The sequence below is a fragment of the Siniperca chuatsi genome, linkage group LG7, assembly GCF_020085105.1.
Source record: "Siniperca chuatsi isolate FFG_IHB_CAS linkage group LG7, ASM2008510v1, whole genome shotgun sequence".
Lineage (NCBI taxonomy): Eukaryota > Metazoa > Chordata > Actinopteri > Centrarchiformes > Sinipercidae > Siniperca > Siniperca chuatsi.
Window position 1 is genome coordinate 19073446 of NC_058048.1, and position 20449 is coordinate 19093894.

Here is a 20449-nt window from a genome sequence, read left to right on the forward strand (position 1 = left end):
AAGCCTCACACAAGGTTAAGGTTATCCTATAAACATCTGCAGTTTCACACCCATATTTGCTCCCTGGGACCTACTATCAGCTCCTCCTGGGTGAACTGTCATTTCGACTTCAACCAGCTTACAGATAAATATTTATGAATAATTCATTAGCCTACAGCAAAACTTAAGCTACATGCAGGTGTTAGAGTACAACTAAACACTGACAAAAGCACTACCGCAATTCTCTCAATGCTGCCATGACTACTGATGAGAGCTGTGTCCATATCCAGGGTCACAACACAGCTCTTCAGTGTGCATGTGACTTTAAAGTAGCACCAATCACAGCAGTGACTAACTGTGCTGAGTTTTAAAGTGCCAAGTGTCATAAAGCAGGAGGTTTTCTTAGTTTTCTTGCTTTAAACACGTTCTGATTGTGAAATGCTTAATTGTCCCTGTGGGGAAACTTCTCGTGGACTTAATCACACTGTAGATCAGCCATAATTCTAAAAAAAGCCATGTAAATGAATATTCAGTACAAACAAATTACATAAACAGTAAATAAGCCTACACAAGACACACGCACTACCGTACAGCACACTAAATAATCTCATCCCAAACACAAGTACATTCTCAGGTAGTATTGAAGACATATTGTACAACCCTGCAGCCAACAAGAAGTTATCTTTTATTGTTAAGTAGTTTGACTCTCATAGGAATAAATGAAATGTTTATGGTGGTTTAGCTTACACTGGGTAACCCTAAATCTTATCGTACCAGAGGATCAAAACTGGAATTCAGCATCAACGACACGAGTTGGGTCTGACTGTATTTTTTCTTGCCCTGGTTCACTATTGCCTGGAGAAGTAAATAATATTGAATTACTATAATTTTAAACACAGAGTGCACCAAATGAGCAATTTAAGGTGTTTGTTACACTGACAGAGGTAACACTTCACTATATAAACATATAATAAATTGTAATACACTGCAATGTAGTTGTACAAGGACATTTTAATTGTTTATTAAAGAACAGTATTTGTCAACAATTATGACTTCCCCTGTGAAGTCATGTTTTATATCAACTGTGTTTTACTATATTGTCATTCATTATCTGTTTATACACCAGCATCCACTTATAGGTGCCCACAGGAGGAGTTGTAGTTGTTGACAAGTACATTAATAAACACTTAAAACTAATTAGTGCTTTATAAACAATTTATTAAGTGATTATATAGTGCTCATAAATGCTAGATAGGGGGACTTACAGTAAAGTGTTACCCTAATTGATTACCATAGCTATTATGCTGTATCTTATTATACTTTAAAGCACTGCATGATAAAAAAAAACTAGCATAAATTTCTGCTTAACATCAAAAACCCTAAGCGCAGGTATTTAAAGGTATCCAACATGAGTTTTCCAACTGAGGTATTTATAGATATATAGAAAGTCACTTGAGTGATGGATTGTCCATGGATGATACTGTAACTAGCTCATGTTCACTTACTGTTCTCGGGTTCAACTCCATGTCTTGTGTCTTTTTATATCTTTAAAATCAGGTATCACACCAGTGCACAAATATATTTGGGGGTCACCCCAGTTGTTTTATACTTACAGTAGCTCCCGACAGATAAACCTGTAAAAGACAAGGTGTAAAAATTACACCAATAGTACTGTGAGATCATCACATCCCAAAATATAGCTCAAAAAAAAAGTTCCTTTCCATTTAAAGGAAACCTGATGTAGCCTTCAGCTGCCTGTAATTATAGCATTTCTGCACAGGAAGGGGTGATGTGTTCCATATTTACATACCCATGTATTTGTACTGAGGAGGTCTACAGATATAAATGTCTTAACAGTGATAAACATATAGTTAAGATCTGGATGCCAAACGTGTGTTGCTGCAGCTGTACAGAGTAAAGAGACGCTCTCTGATGAAACATCATTAACATAAAATTTGACAGTTCAGCCAACATTATGCAGCAGCTCACTCATTGTGAGAGGAGTGGGAGTTTAACGGGTTTATTGATAAATGATTAGCTACATGATCCTAGGGGAATATAAATATTGACTTCGCTGTCAGGTCGATACCTAAGAGTTGCAAAGTACAGTTTGTGCCAATGACATGCATTGTAAATGTCTCCTTCACAGAGAGAAAAAAAAAGAGCAGCAGCAAAGGCCTTTGGACCCTTTTTCTCTTTTAATTATTTTCCAAGCATACTTTCTCCAAATTCATAACTTTTCCGCCTCAATATCTTTTTTAAAAAACCCGACAGTTCATGGTGTGTTTTGCTCTACTTTGTTCTTTAAAACAATAAAAATTCCTTAACGTGATTTCAAACATTTCAGATATTTACAATGTAACAAAGTTCTGGTGTGAAGTCTGAAAGACCAAAATTGTACACAGGTGTTAATGACCGATACTGGGTAAAGGTGAACTACCTACTGACACCAGGCCCGATGGCGTCTCTGAGTTTCTTTACATGGATACATGATACAAGACTGTCCACTTAGAAAAATATTCAGCAGAACAGATTCTGTGCTGTTTGAAATTAAGTCTAACAAATCTATACATTGCATTTCAAAATAAACAATATTCTACTGATCCGGCCTTCAAGTCGGTGGTTTCAGAAAGTGTTCAGTACTACGGTAGAAAAGTTGACATGGGCGTCTTTAGTTCAGAGGTGTGAACTTCTACCCCACAAAGCGCAGAAGAAGAAGAGGAGGTGCGGTGCTTTTCCTTGATTCAAGTGTTCAGAGGTCTTTCTGTGTAGCCATTTGATTTTAGTTTTTCACTCACTGAAATTTAAAACACTTCTACGCACTTTCTACTTTCAAACCATGACAGAGGAGGTCATTTTGAGGTGGTGAAAGTAGCAAGAAATATAAAGGTTTAACGCTCACCTCAGTCTTACGTCCGACTGCTCTCCTGTGTTTTTAACTTGAAGAATATTCTGAGGTGTGGAAAAAAAAAATCTATCTGTACCTTTCACATCAGATCTTTTTTAAAAGAAATAATCCACTTTCAAGCAACTATTAACAAAATGACCATATCATTCATTTTGGAGGAACATTTTAACCTACTCAACTGTATTCATTCAGGAGGACTCTCAAACAAGGGGAAGTTTAGGCAGCAGCATCCTTATATGTGGAGTTACAAGGTAAAATTAAAACCACCATTATGGCAGCCTGGTTGACGTCATGCTCATGCCTTAAGCTCACAAATATAGTTAAATATATTACTGAGACATGATAAATAGCTTCCTGGTTGAGTAACAAAATACACAGAACTGTGAGTCCTCAAGTTAAAAGCGTGGACACGAAACAAAGGTGATTTTACAATGGCAGCATGACTTAAGTGTAAAAAAAACCCCAAACATCTATTTTTATCTAAGAGTAACCCTAAAGCCACAATGCAGCATTAAACTGTCCATAAACTCAGGGTGAACAAAAAACAACAACACTCTAATCTGCAGCCCTGCATGTTGTCAGGAAAAATGCAAAAAGGTGGTGATACAAATTCTATAAAGGACATACAGAAAGAGTCCGAATCATTTTTAGGGATTTATATGTTAGGTTCTCTTGCTGCCCAGTCTCTTAAAAACACTGATAGCCCTAATATCCATCTGGGCACCCAGAGACTCTCCTCCTCCTGCTGCGGCTCCTGCTGCTGCTCCTCCAGCTAAGGCCCCAGTGCTGCTACTGACCTTGGGGCTTGCTATGGTTAGTCTCTCCAGGGCTTTGGGCCTGGTGCTGGTCACCCTGTTGTCCTGTGTGTCCGCAGGTGTGGGCGGCACAGCAGTGCTCGGGTGTGTGGCAGGGAGCTTGCCCAGTCTCTGAAGCACACTAATCTTGGCAGGGGGGAGGCCATTAAGGGAAAAAGAGGAAGTGGAGGAGGAGGTGGGAGTGTCAGAGGGAGGTAGTTTGAATTTGCCTCCCAGGCGCCGCAGGGTGGTCGGGGTTGGTTTTGTGGATGGCTCTTTCTTCTGGAAGGGAAGGGGTTTCTTGAGGACGCCAGCATACTGGAGGACGGAGCCTTCTCCGTCACTGTCGTCCTCGTCATCTACATCCATGTTTCCAGCCATTTTGCCTGGTCTCGGCATGTGTTCCTCTTCCGCCCCTCTGTCCAGACGACTGAACACACCGGTGGGCTGCCAAACATGAGCATTATGAGGAGCACAGAACGTATCTTTATGCCTTCATCCAATACAATAACAGTGAAAGTGAGCTATCACGATATACTGACAGGTCTCACCTTGTTATTGCTTGTTGTTGTGTCTGCCTTTGATTCAGCCCCAAGTCTTGCAAACACAGAGGTGCGTTTCAAACCTTTTCAAGGAGTAGACCAATAGGCAATTAGAAAGCTTTACACAGAAATTATTGTGATTGTTATAGGATTGGTACATGTTTTCATAACTCTTGAGCGATCATACCAGAAGATAGAAACGGAAGAAAATGTTATTAATATATATATATATAAAGTAGCGAGCAGGTTACATCGTTGTCTCCGTCTCTCTCCTCTGCTCTGTGTTGATTTTATTTGTGCTCTAGAACAGAAAATGCGGTGAAACATTCAGAAAATAACGTTTTATTTCTTTGATTCGCTGCTTTGTTATCGCTGACGCCACTCCCTCTCTTCATTCCCTCTCTAGCTCTCTCACTCTCTCAGCCGGGAGGAGGGGCCAACTTTGAAAAGTGTGTTTACAAACAGAAACTGACAAATCCTACTTAATCCTACAAATCCTTCCTAACATTTAAGATGTTTAAAGTTTTATTAAAATGGTCTCCAAATGTATCAAATGCAACAGTTACCAGCTCTAGTGCTGTACTAGTCAAAAAACTGATTTATTTCCATGAGCTAAAGTAGCAGCTTCAATTGAGCAAGTTGCCAAAATCTGATCAGAAAAAAGGGTAAAATCAGAAAATGATAAGATGTATAATTTATGGTACCAAAGCTTTAGTTTTACAGTTTATGATTATGTAATACCCATGGAATAAAATTAACTTTGTGATTCATTGTAGAACATATCAGACATCTGTATTTTATTATTGTAAATATTCCATTTATTCCTAACATTTGACATTGTATTATGTCCATGCATGCACTATGTTGAAAAAACTGGCTTTTATTTTGAAACTTCTAATCAGAGGTCCTAGTTTTAACTCTGGCTGTCCTGTGACACAAGTCAGAAATACAAATGATTTTCACACTTTTCCATGCGATTTTGAGCTTCTGTTTAGAGAGTTACCTCGAGGTTTCCAATAAAGGAAAATGCATTTAAAACTCTAACTGACAGAAGCTAACCTAACAGGTTAGGGCTCAAATGGGCTCAAAATGGTTTTCATTCATGAAATAAATATGAGCAGTTTAAAGTGTTGCGACTCTTTTCAGAGACAAAGCCCACTGGAGAATTAATGCCATGGGGGGAAAAAAAGACCATAGTCAAAGATTTTACGGTCGGGTCAAATCTAAGTGATGTGAGACAAAGGAAGAAACAAGAACAGTTTGACAGAGGGATTAATTGTTGGTGCAGTGGGAAATATTAAAGACAAGGGGTTACATTACGACAGGCTCTGTTTATCAGCCCTGAGTCACCTGATTCAGTATTGAATTGAACTCCATGAAAAATTTTAGTAATGATTAGCGGTGGTGAGCAACAGCATTATTTGAGCGTGTTGTCGACGAGGCCACTGGATAAGGCCTACCTTTCTTGGCCTGCTGGGCCAGGATGCGGCGTGTACGAGGAGTGGTGCCTTTGGGCATGTTGATGATGTACTTGCCTTCCATCTCAGCAGTCACACGTCGGCGCTTCACTCCTGGCAAACCGTTTCCCTCATCAGCTGGCTGACTTACAACTGACAAACAAAGTGGTGGGTACATGAGGATTAAACAGAGGTTAAAAAAAAAAGACAGGACTCATGGCTCCAGAAGGACAGGAAATAAGGGATTGATGGGGTAAAAGGAACTTTTCATGATATCTACCTGCTTTGCTACTTTTGTTTGCTTGCATGTTGGACACTGTGACGGACAGGCGGTTGTCAGGTCGACGGGCTGGAGTGGCTGGCGGTGAATCATGGCTCAAAGCATTGGCAATCATACGAGTGGCAGCTGAGAAAAATGAGAGAAATGTAGTTGTGATTTAGCTTGTTTCCTATAGGAGCTCTTCATGTTCTATCCCTAAGAAGAGATCAGAGGACAGCTGGGCTTCACAGTTGTCTTCTGAACTGCCTGAAGCCTTTTTAGACATGCCAAAATGAAAAGCGTGCATAAAATAACATGTTGTGAAAGGAGGCCTTGTACAACTTGGCACTGGGGCCAACGAACTAAGGGATGCAATTTGTTCTGGTAACATTAGAATAGACTGATTTATTTTATCTCCTAATGGAAACAATTACCCTTTAATATGCCCTATTACATGACATAACAATGAAAAATACAGCTAGTAAAAATGGTTTTGTACAGCTTTAGCCTCTTTTAGGATATCCCTCAAAATATAAACAGGAAAAAATCTCTCTCTTACTCAGCCCAGTCAGTTGGCTGATAGATCCTGTATGCTTTCAATAGAAGTGATGACTTCTTCTAATAAATACCAAGTGTTAAAATGACAGCCTAAAGCCTCCTTAGGTTTTACGTTATTGAGCAGTAAGTCATACATAATCGGGCCGTGTGTTTAAAGAAAAAATTAAAGAAAATGCATCATTCACCACTGATCATTCTGTTGTGACCCTAAACTTCAATTTGAAAATAAATCCCTATAAAGTATGAGAATGAACATCTGTTTTAATGATGGTCGATGTAGAAAAGTAAAATGTAGATACTTACGAGTATTGGCAGTTCTTCTGAGCTCAGCTTTAACACTGGTCTGTCCTGAGGAGATGGCTTCTGTGGCCATTTTGCACATGTCCTGAAGAGGGAATACACATTACAGAGGTTATGTAAACTCAGTCTAATGTGAGTCACTGACCAGACAGCAGCGACTTCCATTCTCCGTGACTGCATTCACAATAATAGTGGAGATATTCCAGTGGTATTTTGTTTGTACATGCCTGTACCCATGACAATGCACTGTCCATTTTCAACATTTCATTACTTCAGAACATGAAACTGTTAAGTCTGCTCTCACCTGCCTGTAGACCTGCTTGGCATGTTTAAGAATGGCAATGATGTCGCCAATAACTGTAACGCCGAGGTCCATCATGATGTCTTTACTGAGGTCCATCAGCATGTTCTTGTGAATTCTGCAGTGACATGAAAAAAACTGAAAATACTGTATGTACTTCTGTTCCCTCAAAGAAAAACAATGTGCATTGTTGCGCATTTCACAGTGACCTATTACGAACAAACCCAGAGTTGTAAACATTAAGTCACACAGACATACAGCCACATAATTCACTGGACAGTTTCAATTCTATGCTATAATTACCAGATGAATCAAACAAACTGATTTAGTTCATCACAAAATGCTGTGGTTGTAACGCTTTGTATTCTCAACACAAATTAACCTCACCAGAGCTTACTTGGAAGCAGACTGTGGTTGTTTGGTCCATGCAGGAGTTTCCCACCAGCCACCATAAAGTGGGCCAACCATAAGATTATGTGATATTATTCTCAGCTTAAGAAACCAAAATATAAGGAAACACAGCTACATTTATGGAAAATAACTACTATTTAAATAGCAGCTTTAATAATAGTCTGAAAAATCACAATTTGTTATTTTCCTTACACCATTAATCCCTTTTTTTGGACGTTACGGATGAATGTACTTTGGTTCGTGGCTTCTTAGACAACGCTATGCCACCTACTGGACTTGGTTTCTGCATCTTATCACCAGAGAGGAAGGATGACAGATGACCACAATCCAAACTCAACTCATCCCCCATGTTTCTGGTGTCAGGTTTTCACTTTCACATGTAGATCATGACTACGTTGTTGATCATCATATATGTTGTCTTTATGAGTAACTTCTTAAGACTGAAACCAATCAGTTTATTGTGCTGACACAGCTCAGTTGATGAAAGAGACTGTCACGGCTCTGCTCCTAAGCAGGACAATTAATGGCATTTCAGCTCAGTTACGGTCTGATGTGAGGGAAGGAAATTCACAGGATCACAGCACAACACAGTGTGGCTAAAGTGTGCTATACAAAGCCTATGAAAAAGGGGCATTAGGTTACCTGTTGTCCACGAAGGAGACTGCATAATTGACTGCGAGGCCGGCTGGGATCCCAGCGTCCTTGAAAAACTGAATCCACTCTGAGGTGGCTTAAGAAAAAAAACCAAAACCAGACCGTTAGCAACCGTACAACAGGAAGGATTCATCATACACTGTATTGTATTATATTTTTTGCTAGTACTTTCTCCTGTGTGCACTGACGTAAAGGCGAGCTGCTGTAACAAAGAGTTTCCCTTTGGGGATCAATAAAGTATTTCTGATTCTGATTTACAATTGATTTCATTAAATATAAAAACTCTTATTTGTTGATTAATCTAATATTTTGCAGATTAATTTTGTTTTTTCAATTAATGGCTTCAGCACTAGTTGTGACCATAATTGTGAACAGTAAATTGGCCTCTTCAAAGTAAACAAAATAAAGTAATACTGTAGACTACAGTAGGAGAGGGGCCTGGCACATAACGCCAGTGGGAGACGAAAACCTGAGGAGACAGCAGTATGCTGAGGTCAAACACATGCTGGCCACGGCCAGCTGGAGGTTATTTTTAACACCAATTATGAAACGTCTTTTGGCTGGAATAACAGACACAGGGTGAAGGGTGCACAACAGCTGCCAGAACAATAACGTTAGCTCTGTCCAACATGCTCTGACTGAACTCATAGCTACACTGAGACCGGCACTCACACGGTGGCTAAAATCTAATTAGGCACTTAAGCGCATGGACCACAAATGATGGTCAAGCATGTTCTATTAAAAAGGTATTGTAACATTGTAAAGCTAGATTGAGGGAATATGTCAATCGGGTGTGAAACTGAATTCCAACTCTAATATAGATTCAGTGCTGGTTAGCTCATGTTAGCATAAGACGATGACCTAGCCAGCCTTAATCCACTCAAAGTTTAAACTAGCGTTAATCAACAATTCAGTGCACAGTTCTCCCTTGACGTTTAATCAATGAAAGTGAAATCACACATTGAAGGGAGCAACGCAAGTCCGCTAACAGAACCGTTTGTGTTAGCATTGGGCATTAGCATTGTCTTAGCGGCAACGTTAGCTACAGCCATTAAGTAAAAGGCGGTATCGGCCATTTGCGACATCCACTGTAAACAAAATCGGTTGTAAAAACTCTAGACAGTATTCCGAATTAATTCAGTGGCCATGTCTAATAGCGTGAAATACCTAAATATTTTAACTGTTACTAAGTGTTAACGTTGGCTAGCCGGGCCTTTCTGCTCTCACCTGTTGTCACGGACGCCATGTTTACAACAAACGTGTGGTGACGTCAGCAACATCCGGACTGCTCGCGCTGCTCCCGTGACGCAACTTCCCCCAGAAGCACAAAACGTCTTTTTACTTCTGGACGCTAGAGAGCAACACAGACTGCAAACTCACACAAAACACCCATAGCAGACACTGAAGATCACTTTTATGATGACTTGTTCCAGTACCTGCGTGTTTGAAAGTATCCGCTCTTTGACTACACCATTTAAACCTGCAATTTACTCGTTAGCAAACAATTGCCTATACATCCTGCAGATTACAGAGAAACATTTGCATTAATTTGGAGTCTGTGTTTCTGGCCACCTGACGATTGTAAATCCAATATTCACTCTCCTTTTAGCTCTGTTTTTTCTCCACCAAGTCCTGAGGGAGATGTCTGGTTGGTTTGCTGCTAAATGCTCCACTAGGTCAGCTAGTTTCTAACTTTGTCTGCCATTTGTTTTTGGCAGGTAGCTTACAGTTAGCTGCAAACACCTAACTGCTACGGCCGAAAACGACACTATGGGAGCAATTTTGAGTGAATCAAAACAGTAAAGTGCTGTCGTAAAACCAAAACAATGAGTTAAAAGACTATAAAGTTCTGTAGAGCAGAGGGGAGCTATAAATCTCTTCACGTTCATCACAATGAATGACCCTCTTCACATGCAATCAGTCATAGGATCCATTGTTAAAATAGAAAATACTGATTAAAGCCACTTTAAATATATAAATTAAGTGTTTTGTAAGTGTGCTCCTTTTTATGATTAATTTATTTTATTATACATTTTATACATAGCCTATACATGTTTTTTTATATTGCCAATTAACCTTTTTGCCTCTGTTTTTGTCTGTCTGAGTATATAGTTAGCTTGGGGATATTTTCAATTTGAAATTTGCATAAAAATAGGCTTTGCCCACTTTTGGTGTGCAGGACTTTTAATACTGAATATAACATTTGTCTAACATTCTGGGGGATTGTGATAGGCATTTTATGGACTTACTGATAAATAAATAAAATAATAATTAGATTAAAGATACTGAAAATAGTTGCAATAAACATGATCACTTTTCAAGTCCATGTCACCTCCTGCAGTCTCAACTCAAATAACAAAGATGGTAACTGACTTTTTTTTTCTTTAGTACACTTGCAAAAAATCATGCATAGGTCAAAAAGCATGATGAAGGTCAACTATTTAAAAGCGAGAGACATGTACCTTATAATATGTTGTTTATTTAAGTAATTTCTTCACAAATTGGAAATGAATGGCATTTGGTTAAACCACCATTAAAGGAGACAGCTCACCCAGCTTTTGCAGCCTGGAAACCGAGAAAAAAACCTTTTATCATGTAAACTTTTATAGGACAGCAAAAAGGGCAAGAAGCTGAACTATGGACACAGAAGATCAGAGAGCATGGACTGCAAAAGCAACATGGCACATTAGTCATACACTTTGGTCCTCTTCAAGAGTAAAAACAAATGGAAATTAAGTTATAAAAATAAGTAAACAGTACTTTATAGTGATGTGCAGAAAACTAGTAAGTTATGTTAAAAACATATGCAATGAAAAAATAGACAGTTTGATATGAGAGCACCTTCATGAGCTAGTTATGTAATTATCCATGCCCCCCTTTGACAATGTCACATAGTTTCTTTGAGTCTTTAACTGCTCTAACTTCAAAATGTATCAAACCATATATCCTCTGTTTCCAAATGTGACAGAATTGCAACCTTTGCTCCCAGAAAGAAATACAGAGTAAAGTGTAACAAAAATGGATGAAACATTGATAACAGGAATGGACTATAAAAGAAGCATTGGCTCTTTGAAGTGGAGGAACCTTGCTAGTGTCTTGACTACACATCATGAATAAATGGGAAATAAAGATATTTTTTGTAACACAATTTCTTCATGAAGATTGTCTCAAAACTAAATGTTACGATAAGTATTAAGGATAACTTTTAATATTGTAACAAAAATTGATAAAGCAATACATCATCACACTTGACATATAGTAGCAGTCAGTTTGAGCACTGTGTGATTTGCTACATTATGTGTATCCAAGAGGATAATAAGTATTGCGTTTCATACCAGGGAAAATATGAAATCAGAGCGTATATGGGACTTGTGGAAAAATAGAAATACATAGCAACATTCACCTCATCATAGAAAAATAAGAAAGCTATTGTTCAATTAACACTAGCATAGCCATTGTACAGTACAGGTAGGTGCAGAGTTTCTTATAACTGGTAGCTAAATATTTCTCCTTTTCCTTCTGTGTCACCTTTTTCCAATTCATTAGCAACCCATTTGTGATTGTAACAGAAAAAAATAATTTAAAATAAAATTCAGACAACTTCAATTGAACCCAAGGCAAAAAAAAATAAAATTAGACGAAAGAATGAGTCTCATATGTTGTGTGGTGATCAGGGGCTTAAGAGTGGAGTGCAGGTACAGTACAAGGGCCCTCTGAGATCTGTTTATCACGCTTAAAGATGTAGCTGGCAATTGATATTAAACTATGATGGGATCATAGAGTGATTACTGGGCTCTCACAGCTTCAGCTGCTGGGAATTCACTGCGTTATTGGCCTCCATTCTGAATAAAACATCTCGATAAGACAAGCAGTGTGCTCATTTGTCTGGAGCCTCAGCAACAGCAATGTGTAACCTTCCAGCATACAATGTGAAACTGCCTCGTCATTGTAGTATACTGTAAGTAGCACCACAAAAACCTATATACATGAGAACTATTGAATACGTTTTATGCTTATTCTCACACCAGAACATATTCTCATCACATTTGCATTTGGAGAGAAATAAAAAGGCATCTCCAACACCTGTACAAACACAGTCCTTATTCAACATTTAAAAAAATGAGGTCTGCCCATTTTCTGACCACCAAGAGCCACATTTGAACAAAGATTTACATAATTAATCTAGCCATTGTTTTGAATAAACATGTTTATTTATTGAAAATAAAGCTTCTTATCCAGCAAATACAATCACAAGAATTTTTTTTAAAATCTCAATTAGACAACATATTTGCTTGAGTACAAGAATGGATAAACGTGAACATGACAATGTTCATATCAAGGCTAAAACTGCGGTTATCCTTCAAACACACATTTCAGTTAGGAAATAACAATGTTATTGAGTGATATGTTTATATTGGACAGAAATGCATACTGAGTATGAAATACTTTGTCCTTAAATGAAACAGTTTAGTCATTGTGTTTTAGTCTGAACACTTTTAATATGTGTATTGACATTAAATCACACTATTTTTTTTCCTCATTTTGCATCTGCTAAGGATCAAGTGGCATTAAGGTGTCAGTAGCATTTGGACAGACCTCACAGAGAAAAAACAAACAAACAAAACAAAGGCGTTACCACAACCTTGTAACATCCTAATCATAAACATACATTTAATGTAACTTGGATAGTGCTTTATATTGTTTTTAAAACATAAATACACATTGATAGAGGCAGTGACATCGTGCTTCATGTTGAGGGACAGGGCAGTACTTTAAATTTATTATAGTTTTTTGTTCCTTTAGAAAAATATTCATTTTAAAACTAAACCTCAGTAACATTTTATCTTGTTCTTCATTGACAAAAATATCCCATTTAGATCTGCAGACATTCATACTTTACAATCATGGTACATACACTTATATATACATGTTACCTGTATATATGTATATGCATATAGACTTATAATTAGATTTTTTTTGTAGTGCACAACATGCCTCCAAAGTTGCCAAATGAAAATACAATAAAATAATGAAACAATAGTTACAATGCAATAATAATAGTAACAGTTATAAGGAAATCTCCCGATTTAAAAACAAAAACAAAAAACAGAACAGAGACAAGAAACGGCAACAGTACAAATGAAAGCAGAGGTCAATGCAAAACAGTCAAACACACAAACAAACATAGACATTAAAATATATAACAATTCTCACTCAAACATACAGGAAAAACAAATTGTACAAATTCACAGGCAAAGAAAGGACGCTCACTCCACAACATCAGCCCACATGTTCTCCCCTTTTGTTTCCAGGTCTTGCTTTGTGCTCACTCGCCACATCAACCTCAATAAAGAAAGAAATAAACGGGCCAGGTGTCTCAGAGTGGACGCACTCACAATAAAACGCACCCCGCCACGTCTCAGCTGAGAGAACAGGGGAGGTACAGAGACCACTGAGCCCAATGTTTAGAGGTTGTCTGAATCACTACAAAAAAACATCTCTCCTCTAAATAAAGGCATCGGTTCACATCTGATTGATTCCGAGCAAAACACAGAGCTGGTGCGCTGCAACAAAACGTCTGTATCTTCAGTTCAGAGACTTCAAAGCGATGGTGTGAATATGCGCATGTAGGCCGAGGGTGATGAGGCTCTGTGGTATGGAGGTGTTTGTACTGAGGTCACCCTTCCACACAGTTGGCAAGAGCAGGATTTTTTTCTTTCTTTTTTTGCTTTGTTTTTAATATTTGGCTCTTTCTTTGTTTTCAACATTTGGTTCCAAAAATCGATGGTTTGGATGGGAGTCATCCTCTCCATCCATCACCTCTCCATTTGAGTCTGTCCAACTTGTTTGCACTTCCTTCCACCCTTCCTGCTAAACCTCTCTCCATCCTCACTTTTAACCTCACACCATAAGATGTGTCTTATCACTGTGTGAACACTGAAAAATGGCTCAGCAGAAGACAGTGGCATCCGTCTTGCATTTTGCGTTCATCAATTATGCGTCTATGTGCGTGTGTCAAAGTATTTAGCTGCTGTTCACTGCAAGGATCTGCTTTGAGCAATGCGCTCCAAGAAAAGGTTCTTCTGTATGGGGGGTAGGGGGTTGCATCCATTTCCTTGTATGAGAGGGTGCAAAAGGGCGTTAGTTGGGCCGTCATTCACTCAAGGTCCCAAGGGCTGGAGGGGGTCTTCGGGCTCTCGGGGGTCGAAGACTTCAGAGAGAGGGAGAAACACAGAGACAGAAGAGGAGAAACAGAGATGGGCAGAGATGGGTCGCATGGCAGGTAGGCAGACGGCAGAAGAATTTTTAAAAACGAGAGAAGAAAGAACAAGATTTAGTGGAGGCTGTGATACTCAGATCCCCAACTTTCCAAGTCCAAGCAGCAAATGAAGAAGCAGAGGGAAGTCGAGCAGATGAAGGGTTAGAGGTGAGCGAGAAATCAGCTGTCTGTCTCCCACAAGAAAAGACCCTGAACAAAGTGTCCTTCGTCAGATTTGCACAAATACATTCAGCAAGAGGAAGAAGGGAGAAGATGATGGAAAAGGATGAGAGCAAGAGCACTGGAAAAAGGGGCAACCGACAGAGGGAACAAGGTGGGGGAACTGGTGCTCGTTGGAGTGTAAAGTGAGCTTGTGGTATCTCACTCAATGTACTGTACATGTTGAAGATTGAAAAAACTCATTGTGAATTAATCTGTTAATTCAGAGCACTTAAGATTGGCAACCTGGACTCGATTTTGTGACTCAGTTTTTATTCACTTGTCCAGTTGCAGGTATTCCGATAATACAAAACAAGAAAATAATTTATTGTTTAAGCTTAATGTTAAAGGTTCGATCTAATGTAATTCATGTGCAACTATTTGTATGGCTCTTAATTGGAATGCATTTCAGAATGTGTAAACTTTAACCCAATCAGGAACAAATGATTGGTTGTTTGTTTTTTTTTCAATCTGTGAGACTGATACTGTAGGTACTGTGCATGTACTTGCCTCAGCCTCTAATTCCAGCGAGCATTATGTATGTGTGTGTTGATATGTGTGCGCGTGTGTCTGTCGGTCAGTCAGAGTGCCAGCAGGGAAGGCGAGTTCAGGGAATCAGATGACTGCTCGCTACTGCTGTTCCGCTGGTTGGCACTGACCCCGCAGGCTCCCTCTGGGTAGGTGAACACAAATGAAGATGTGTATGAGGTGTTGTAGCTGCCAATGGCCGCATCGTCATGGTTACCACCACCACCACCACTGTTGCTGGCCATAAGACACGGCCCGCCTGGTGCCGGCTCACATGAGCCATAGAAAGAACTTGAAAACTCTACCTCCTGCATTATCCCTGGCTGGGGCTGCTGCTGGACTTGCTGCTGCTGAACCGGAGGCTGGGACTGTGAGGAGGCCGGATGGGCTGTGTAGGCAGGAGGCAGATAGAAAGAGTCCTCCTTCACAGCCAAACCCACAATGGAGACAGGAGCTTGTAAGGTCTGGGGAGGGAGCTGGGGCTGGATTGGAGGGAGCTGCGCTGAGCTCTGCTGGGGTTGGTCCTGGTATGGGATCTTACAGTTCGGCTGGTGGGCCACCAGGACAAACTCCAGGCGCTCCTTCTCCTTCTGCAGCTCAGAGATCTCAGCTTCCAGCTCTGCCTTCTCCTCCTCCAGAATGTCCGTCTCCTGTGGGCAGGTACAGAGAATGAAAGAAACAGGGACAGGGGGGACATGCGAACAAGACAAAGGTGGGTGAAATGGGTAGTGGAGGGAAGAAGATGTGCAGCAGAAAGAGAGAAGACAGGAGTGTTAGCTACACCAAACCTCTACTTTCATGTTTGTGGAGGTGGATGTATCCATCCCAGAAATACAGAAATACCTTCCTCACCTGCAGTTGGATATGTAAGGTAGCTTATATAAGAGCCCTTTAATTAGGCAATAAATAACTGGGGGTACAATAGTTTGCCTTGAGGACTATAATTGTCTTCACCACAGCTAACACCCCATTACCATAATCCTCTCTCTCATACACACATGCACACATTTATTAACACACTCCGCAATGCAATGGGAGGTAACGTAAAGAATGTAATTATGATCATTACTCATTCTGGCAACTAAAACAGGGCCAAGCTCACCGACTGTAGTCTGTCTGTGAGTTCTCGTCGGCGGTTTCTGCATTTGGCGGCAGCCAGCTTGTTTCTCTCTCGCCGAACACGCCTCTTCTCCTCCTCCTCAGGTGTCAGCTAGGATGAAGAGAAAACAATGAAACGGATTAGGATAAAAGTTTTGTCGTTGTTCTTGAAAATGTATTTTGTCCAAGCAGCAGTGGTGGGCACAGTGGATGGGCAGTCAGGGTGACCACAACAGCTATGGTTGTCTTAAGAGCAAATTTGCCCTTTTCTAAAGAAAAATGTAAAACTTTTCCTCACACTGTGGCGGTATCTTTTATCTGGCTTGTGCCCTCCTTCCACACAGCCCTCTACATAGACCTGGCCTTTTCTGCCCCCATTTCCCTGTTTAGTAGGTTTGTGTCTATGAGAAGGTCCTACAGTAGACAGGGAGGGGCCCTTATTTTAGTTTATTACCCATGCCCTTGAAAGTGTTTGTGCACACCACTGCTTAACAGCACAGTACACAGCAGTTGGATCGCCCATGTAAATGATATCAACAAACAAAAAAACCCCCCAAAAATGGGTCAACAAACAGTTCAAGCACACACACTTACTAACACACCAACATCTCCATCGTCACTCACAGACTCGTCTCGTGTACGGCGGCTGCGGGTTCTGGACTGGCGGATGGGACCCGGTGCTGGGCCTGGAGTGTCTGAACTTGAAGGGGTGAATCCAGACCCTGAAGAATAACTGGGGCCTGGCATATCATATGGATCAACCAGTGACACTGGCTGGGTCATGGTTGTGGTGCCAGTGGACCCACTCTGTCCAGAGGCCTGGGAGGAGACAAGGGTCGGCTGTACCATCCACTGCAGGTCCTGACTGGTGGTGATGGCAGTGACAGTGGGCACGAATGAACCAGGCATCTCCCCTCCGACACTGGGCCCTGGCCCACTACCCACAATGCTCAAGCCAGCTCCCGCTGACACACACTCCTGAGAAGAAGACATGAACAAGTGAAGTTTTACACACCATGTAAAGCCACTGTAGGTCAGTGAACAAATAGAGGGAGACATGCAGGCAGGAAACAGCTTGGATCAAGTGTTTGTCATATTAATGAAACATATTGTAGCCACCATGCCAACCTCAGTAGGCTGAACTTTACTTCTGCAACCAAGTGTTGCCATCAATGATCCATGATTACAAATGCACTGTATTGAAATTCTAATACATTTTTATCAAGATCCTACTTCAAATACATACAAATTCTAGTAAAGATACATGGCATAACATAACAAATACGTAAATTTGTTTTTAAAAATTATGTACAGTACCATTGCTCCCAATACCCTTCATTTTTAATGTAATGTACATAATGGTTCGTATATAAAAATGGCATTTTAACTTAATATAAGTGGGACATAGCTTAAGTAAAGTGCTGGAACAAGTAGATACAAGATACAGTAGATTTCAAAAAGGGGGGGGGGGGGTTATCGAACCATCTAACAAGAGGAATATACTGGGAAAATTACAATTGGAGGTGTAAGAGCAAAAATGGCAATAGGCTATAAATTAAGTGTAAATCTTGAATTCATTGGTTTTTAATCTGTTTGTTGCTGTGCCACAACTTTTTCTATGTATCAGTTTATAGGTCTAAAAATACACGTAGAAAGCTCAAATCTGTCGCTTGTCTTTTTTGTTTTATTTTAGACCCGAGGAGGACAGTAGCAACTTTCATTAATATTCATATAAAAGCGTGTTAAGACATTGGGACAGGCGGCTCTGAAAGCGGCCGCCTCGACCAATCGTTTTTCTCGAACAGCGTCTCCCCCCTCTTTCTTCCTCCTCCCCCGTCACACCCCCGGTGTTCCCCTTGGCAACGCGACGTAGCGCTCCAAAATAGAACAAGCATTTACGTCACGGCGAGGCCTGTGAGAGGAGAGCGGAGCGCGTGGAAGGAGAGAAGTGGGGAGAGGCGGAGCTCCGGCGCTGACGTCGGAGAGTTCCAGGACTGTCATCAGTTCTGCGGCGTGCTGTAAACCGAGCACGAGGGCCGCTACCAAGGCTACTACAAGCAACAGAGGGAGGTAAATTTATAGATGTAGAATCGGTGATATGCCATTTACCTTTTATATCTGACTGCAGGAACGCAGTAGTAGCCTACAAACTTATTGTTTTTCCTACACGCGCGGCTACATTAGGAACATCACCAGCCTCCAATAAAAAAAGAAGTGCCATTGAAAGTCTATGAGTCTGACTCATATAGGCTATAGGCCTATTGTAAATTGTATAGACTGCTGACTCCAGTTTTTTGTATAGGCTATGTCTGCTATTTTCTTCTATAGATTATAGATACTTTCATGCAGATCTCATAGGATTATGCTATAGATGCCCACACATTCGGTATATCCTAATAGGTTATGTTGTTTTGCCAATTGGTTATGACATAGCCTACATGTCATATACAAAACACATATGGGGTGCTAAACTACCACATAAAAAAACATATAGTGTTAGAATAAGCCGTATATATGTAGCCTATGAAATGCTGCCTAATATTAAAAAAGCCCAACATTTCTATGTTACCATCTACAAAGTATAGCCTATAGGTCTACACTGTAAAGTTGACAACATGCAGAGTTTATTTATCTGGAAACGAGTTAGCAAAAGCACACGCCCTATTTAGCCTATAGACCCATATACAGTAGGCTAAAGTAAGCACAGGTCCATCTGTCCAGGTAGGACCATAAGCCAGACCTGTTGCATTTATGAATAGGCTAAACAAAACAAACAAAAAAAAAAAACAGCTGTAACATTTTCTTAGGCTGAGCGTGATTCTAGGCTACGTGCATTATTTTGCCTTAATAGTCTATAACTTACCTGCGGAGCACTGGTGGTCGGCGGGCTCCCGAAGGAGTCCACGGATGAAAGGTACTGGGACTCTATGGATGGAGACGAGCTTCCACGGGATCCGCTGTCTGGGTCGCCGGGGAACCCTTGGTACATCTCCCCGGAGGGACCGAGAGAGAACGCGACACCTGCAGTTACCGGAGAGAGCGCGATGTCACCTGCAGCGACAGGGCAGCGGCACACACTAGAGGATTACTAAAGAAGGGGTACTGTAAGGAGAGAATGACTGATGTTATAGGCAGTGCAGTTAACCAAAGCCAGCTGATTACTTTGACAATGGCTTTAAGGGAGTATTCGCTGATAAAAGTTGGATAATCCCACCACGAGCTTGGCTAATGACTTTTGGCTGCATACATTCATTGATTATTGAAGAAAACTCCTACAATAGCAAGACAAGCAGAGTGTTTTATACGTAACGTCATGCTGAGTTATTGTGTGAAAGCGATATCAACAGGGAAAGATGTCTGTAAGCAGCTCAAGCAGACTGGCGTGCAGCGATGGACAGATGTTTCTGACCTAAACTCCAAAACGCTGATTTTTTTTTTAAAGCAAACATTTATTACCAACACTTAATTCTGTAGCGTATATCGTCCACGTAAAGTCAGTACTGACTTACCGCTGCTGATCTTTTTGTTATTCCCCGGTGAGATGCTCTTCGTTTCTTTCCAAAAAAGTTGCATGAAGAAGCTTAATCCAGTTCCCCGCGTTTAGGGGGGAAAGCGTCCCAATTCAATCGGTTAAGAAGTCCTCTCGTTTAGCTTTAAATCCTCGGAGCGCTCTCCTTTATCCGCTCGTCAAATATGCGATTATAGATCCATAAAGTCCGCTCGCGGTACGCCGGAGGACGTTAGCTTAATGTATTACCGTGCACAGTAGCAGATCTTGTCTTATGAATGAATCCATCCTCCTCGAGTACAACCAAGGCATTTCTAGCTTCTAAGTCCCGCCTCGGAGTTCCGCTGACGTACATGCCCATATTTGTGCTTTGGTGTTGTGTTTGGTATCCTTGGTGACGTTGAGGGAATCCCTCGCCCACTGAAATGGACCAGAAGCTAACCTCGCCGACGGATAATAATAGATTTTTTTTAATACTATCACAGGCACGAGATATTTCTCACCGTCTGACAATTTCTGAGAGGAAATTTTAAGAGTGATAAATATGGAAAGTATCTATTTAGGACTATCTATGCGTCTGTCTAGATTGGAACATTGTTTGGGTCACGGCGACGTCAAGAGGAGACATTATAATATTACTATGATGTCCACGGTGTCTGTAAGCATTTGGGGAG

The 20449-nt window shown here is 40.6% G+C and overlaps 2 protein-coding genes across 9 annotated transcripts; both read right to left on the reverse strand.

The window, feature by feature from the left end:
* Window positions 1-2155: 2155 nt before the first annotated feature.
* Window positions 2156-9529, reverse strand: lg7h19orf47 (linkage group 7 C19orf47 homolog). Of its 3 annotated transcripts, none has more exons than XM_044204058.1 (8): window positions 9391-9529; window positions 8152-8239; window positions 7102-7216; window positions 6801-6882; window positions 5961-6086; window positions 5759-5833; window positions 4233-4306; window positions 2156-4128 (listed from the first exon to the last, which is right to left on the reverse strand). In XM_044204058.1, the coding sequence occupies exons 1-8, from the start codon at window positions 9407-9409 to the stop codon at window positions 3550-3552; spliced, it is 1158 nt and encodes a 385-aa protein (XP_044059993.1). In that variant the 5' UTR covers window positions 9410-9529; the 3' UTR covers window positions 2156-3549. The 3 variants fall into 3 exon arrangements, with proteins under 3 accessions (XP_044059993.1, XP_044059992.1, XP_044059994.1); XM_044204057.1 differs by having other exon boundaries at window positions 5684-5833; XM_044204059.1 differs by lacking the exon at window positions 9391-9529 and adding an exon at window positions 9331-9380 and having other exon boundaries at window positions 5684-5833.
* A 1093-nt stretch (window positions 9530-10622) lies between these two features.
* On the reverse strand, window positions 10623-20069 carry fosb (FBJ murine osteosarcoma viral oncogene homolog B). Of its 6 annotated transcripts, none has more exons than XM_044204067.1 (6): window positions 19777-20069; window positions 19131-19318; window positions 16862-17245; window positions 16272-16379; window positions 15475-15819; window positions 10623-14374 (listed from the first exon to the last, which is right to left on the reverse strand). In XM_044204067.1, the coding sequence occupies exons 1-6, from the start codon at window positions 19838-19840 to the stop codon at window positions 14321-14323; spliced, it is 1143 nt and encodes a 380-aa protein (XP_044060002.1). In that variant the 5' UTR covers window positions 19841-20069; the 3' UTR covers window positions 10623-14320. The 6 variants fall into 6 exon arrangements, with proteins under 6 accessions (XP_044060002.1, XP_044060000.1, XP_044059998.1 ...); XM_044204065.1 differs by having other exon boundaries at window positions 10623-15314; XM_044204063.1 differs by having other exon boundaries at window positions 10623-15819; window positions 19131-19288.
* Between the last annotated feature and the right edge of the window lie 380 nt (window positions 20070-20449).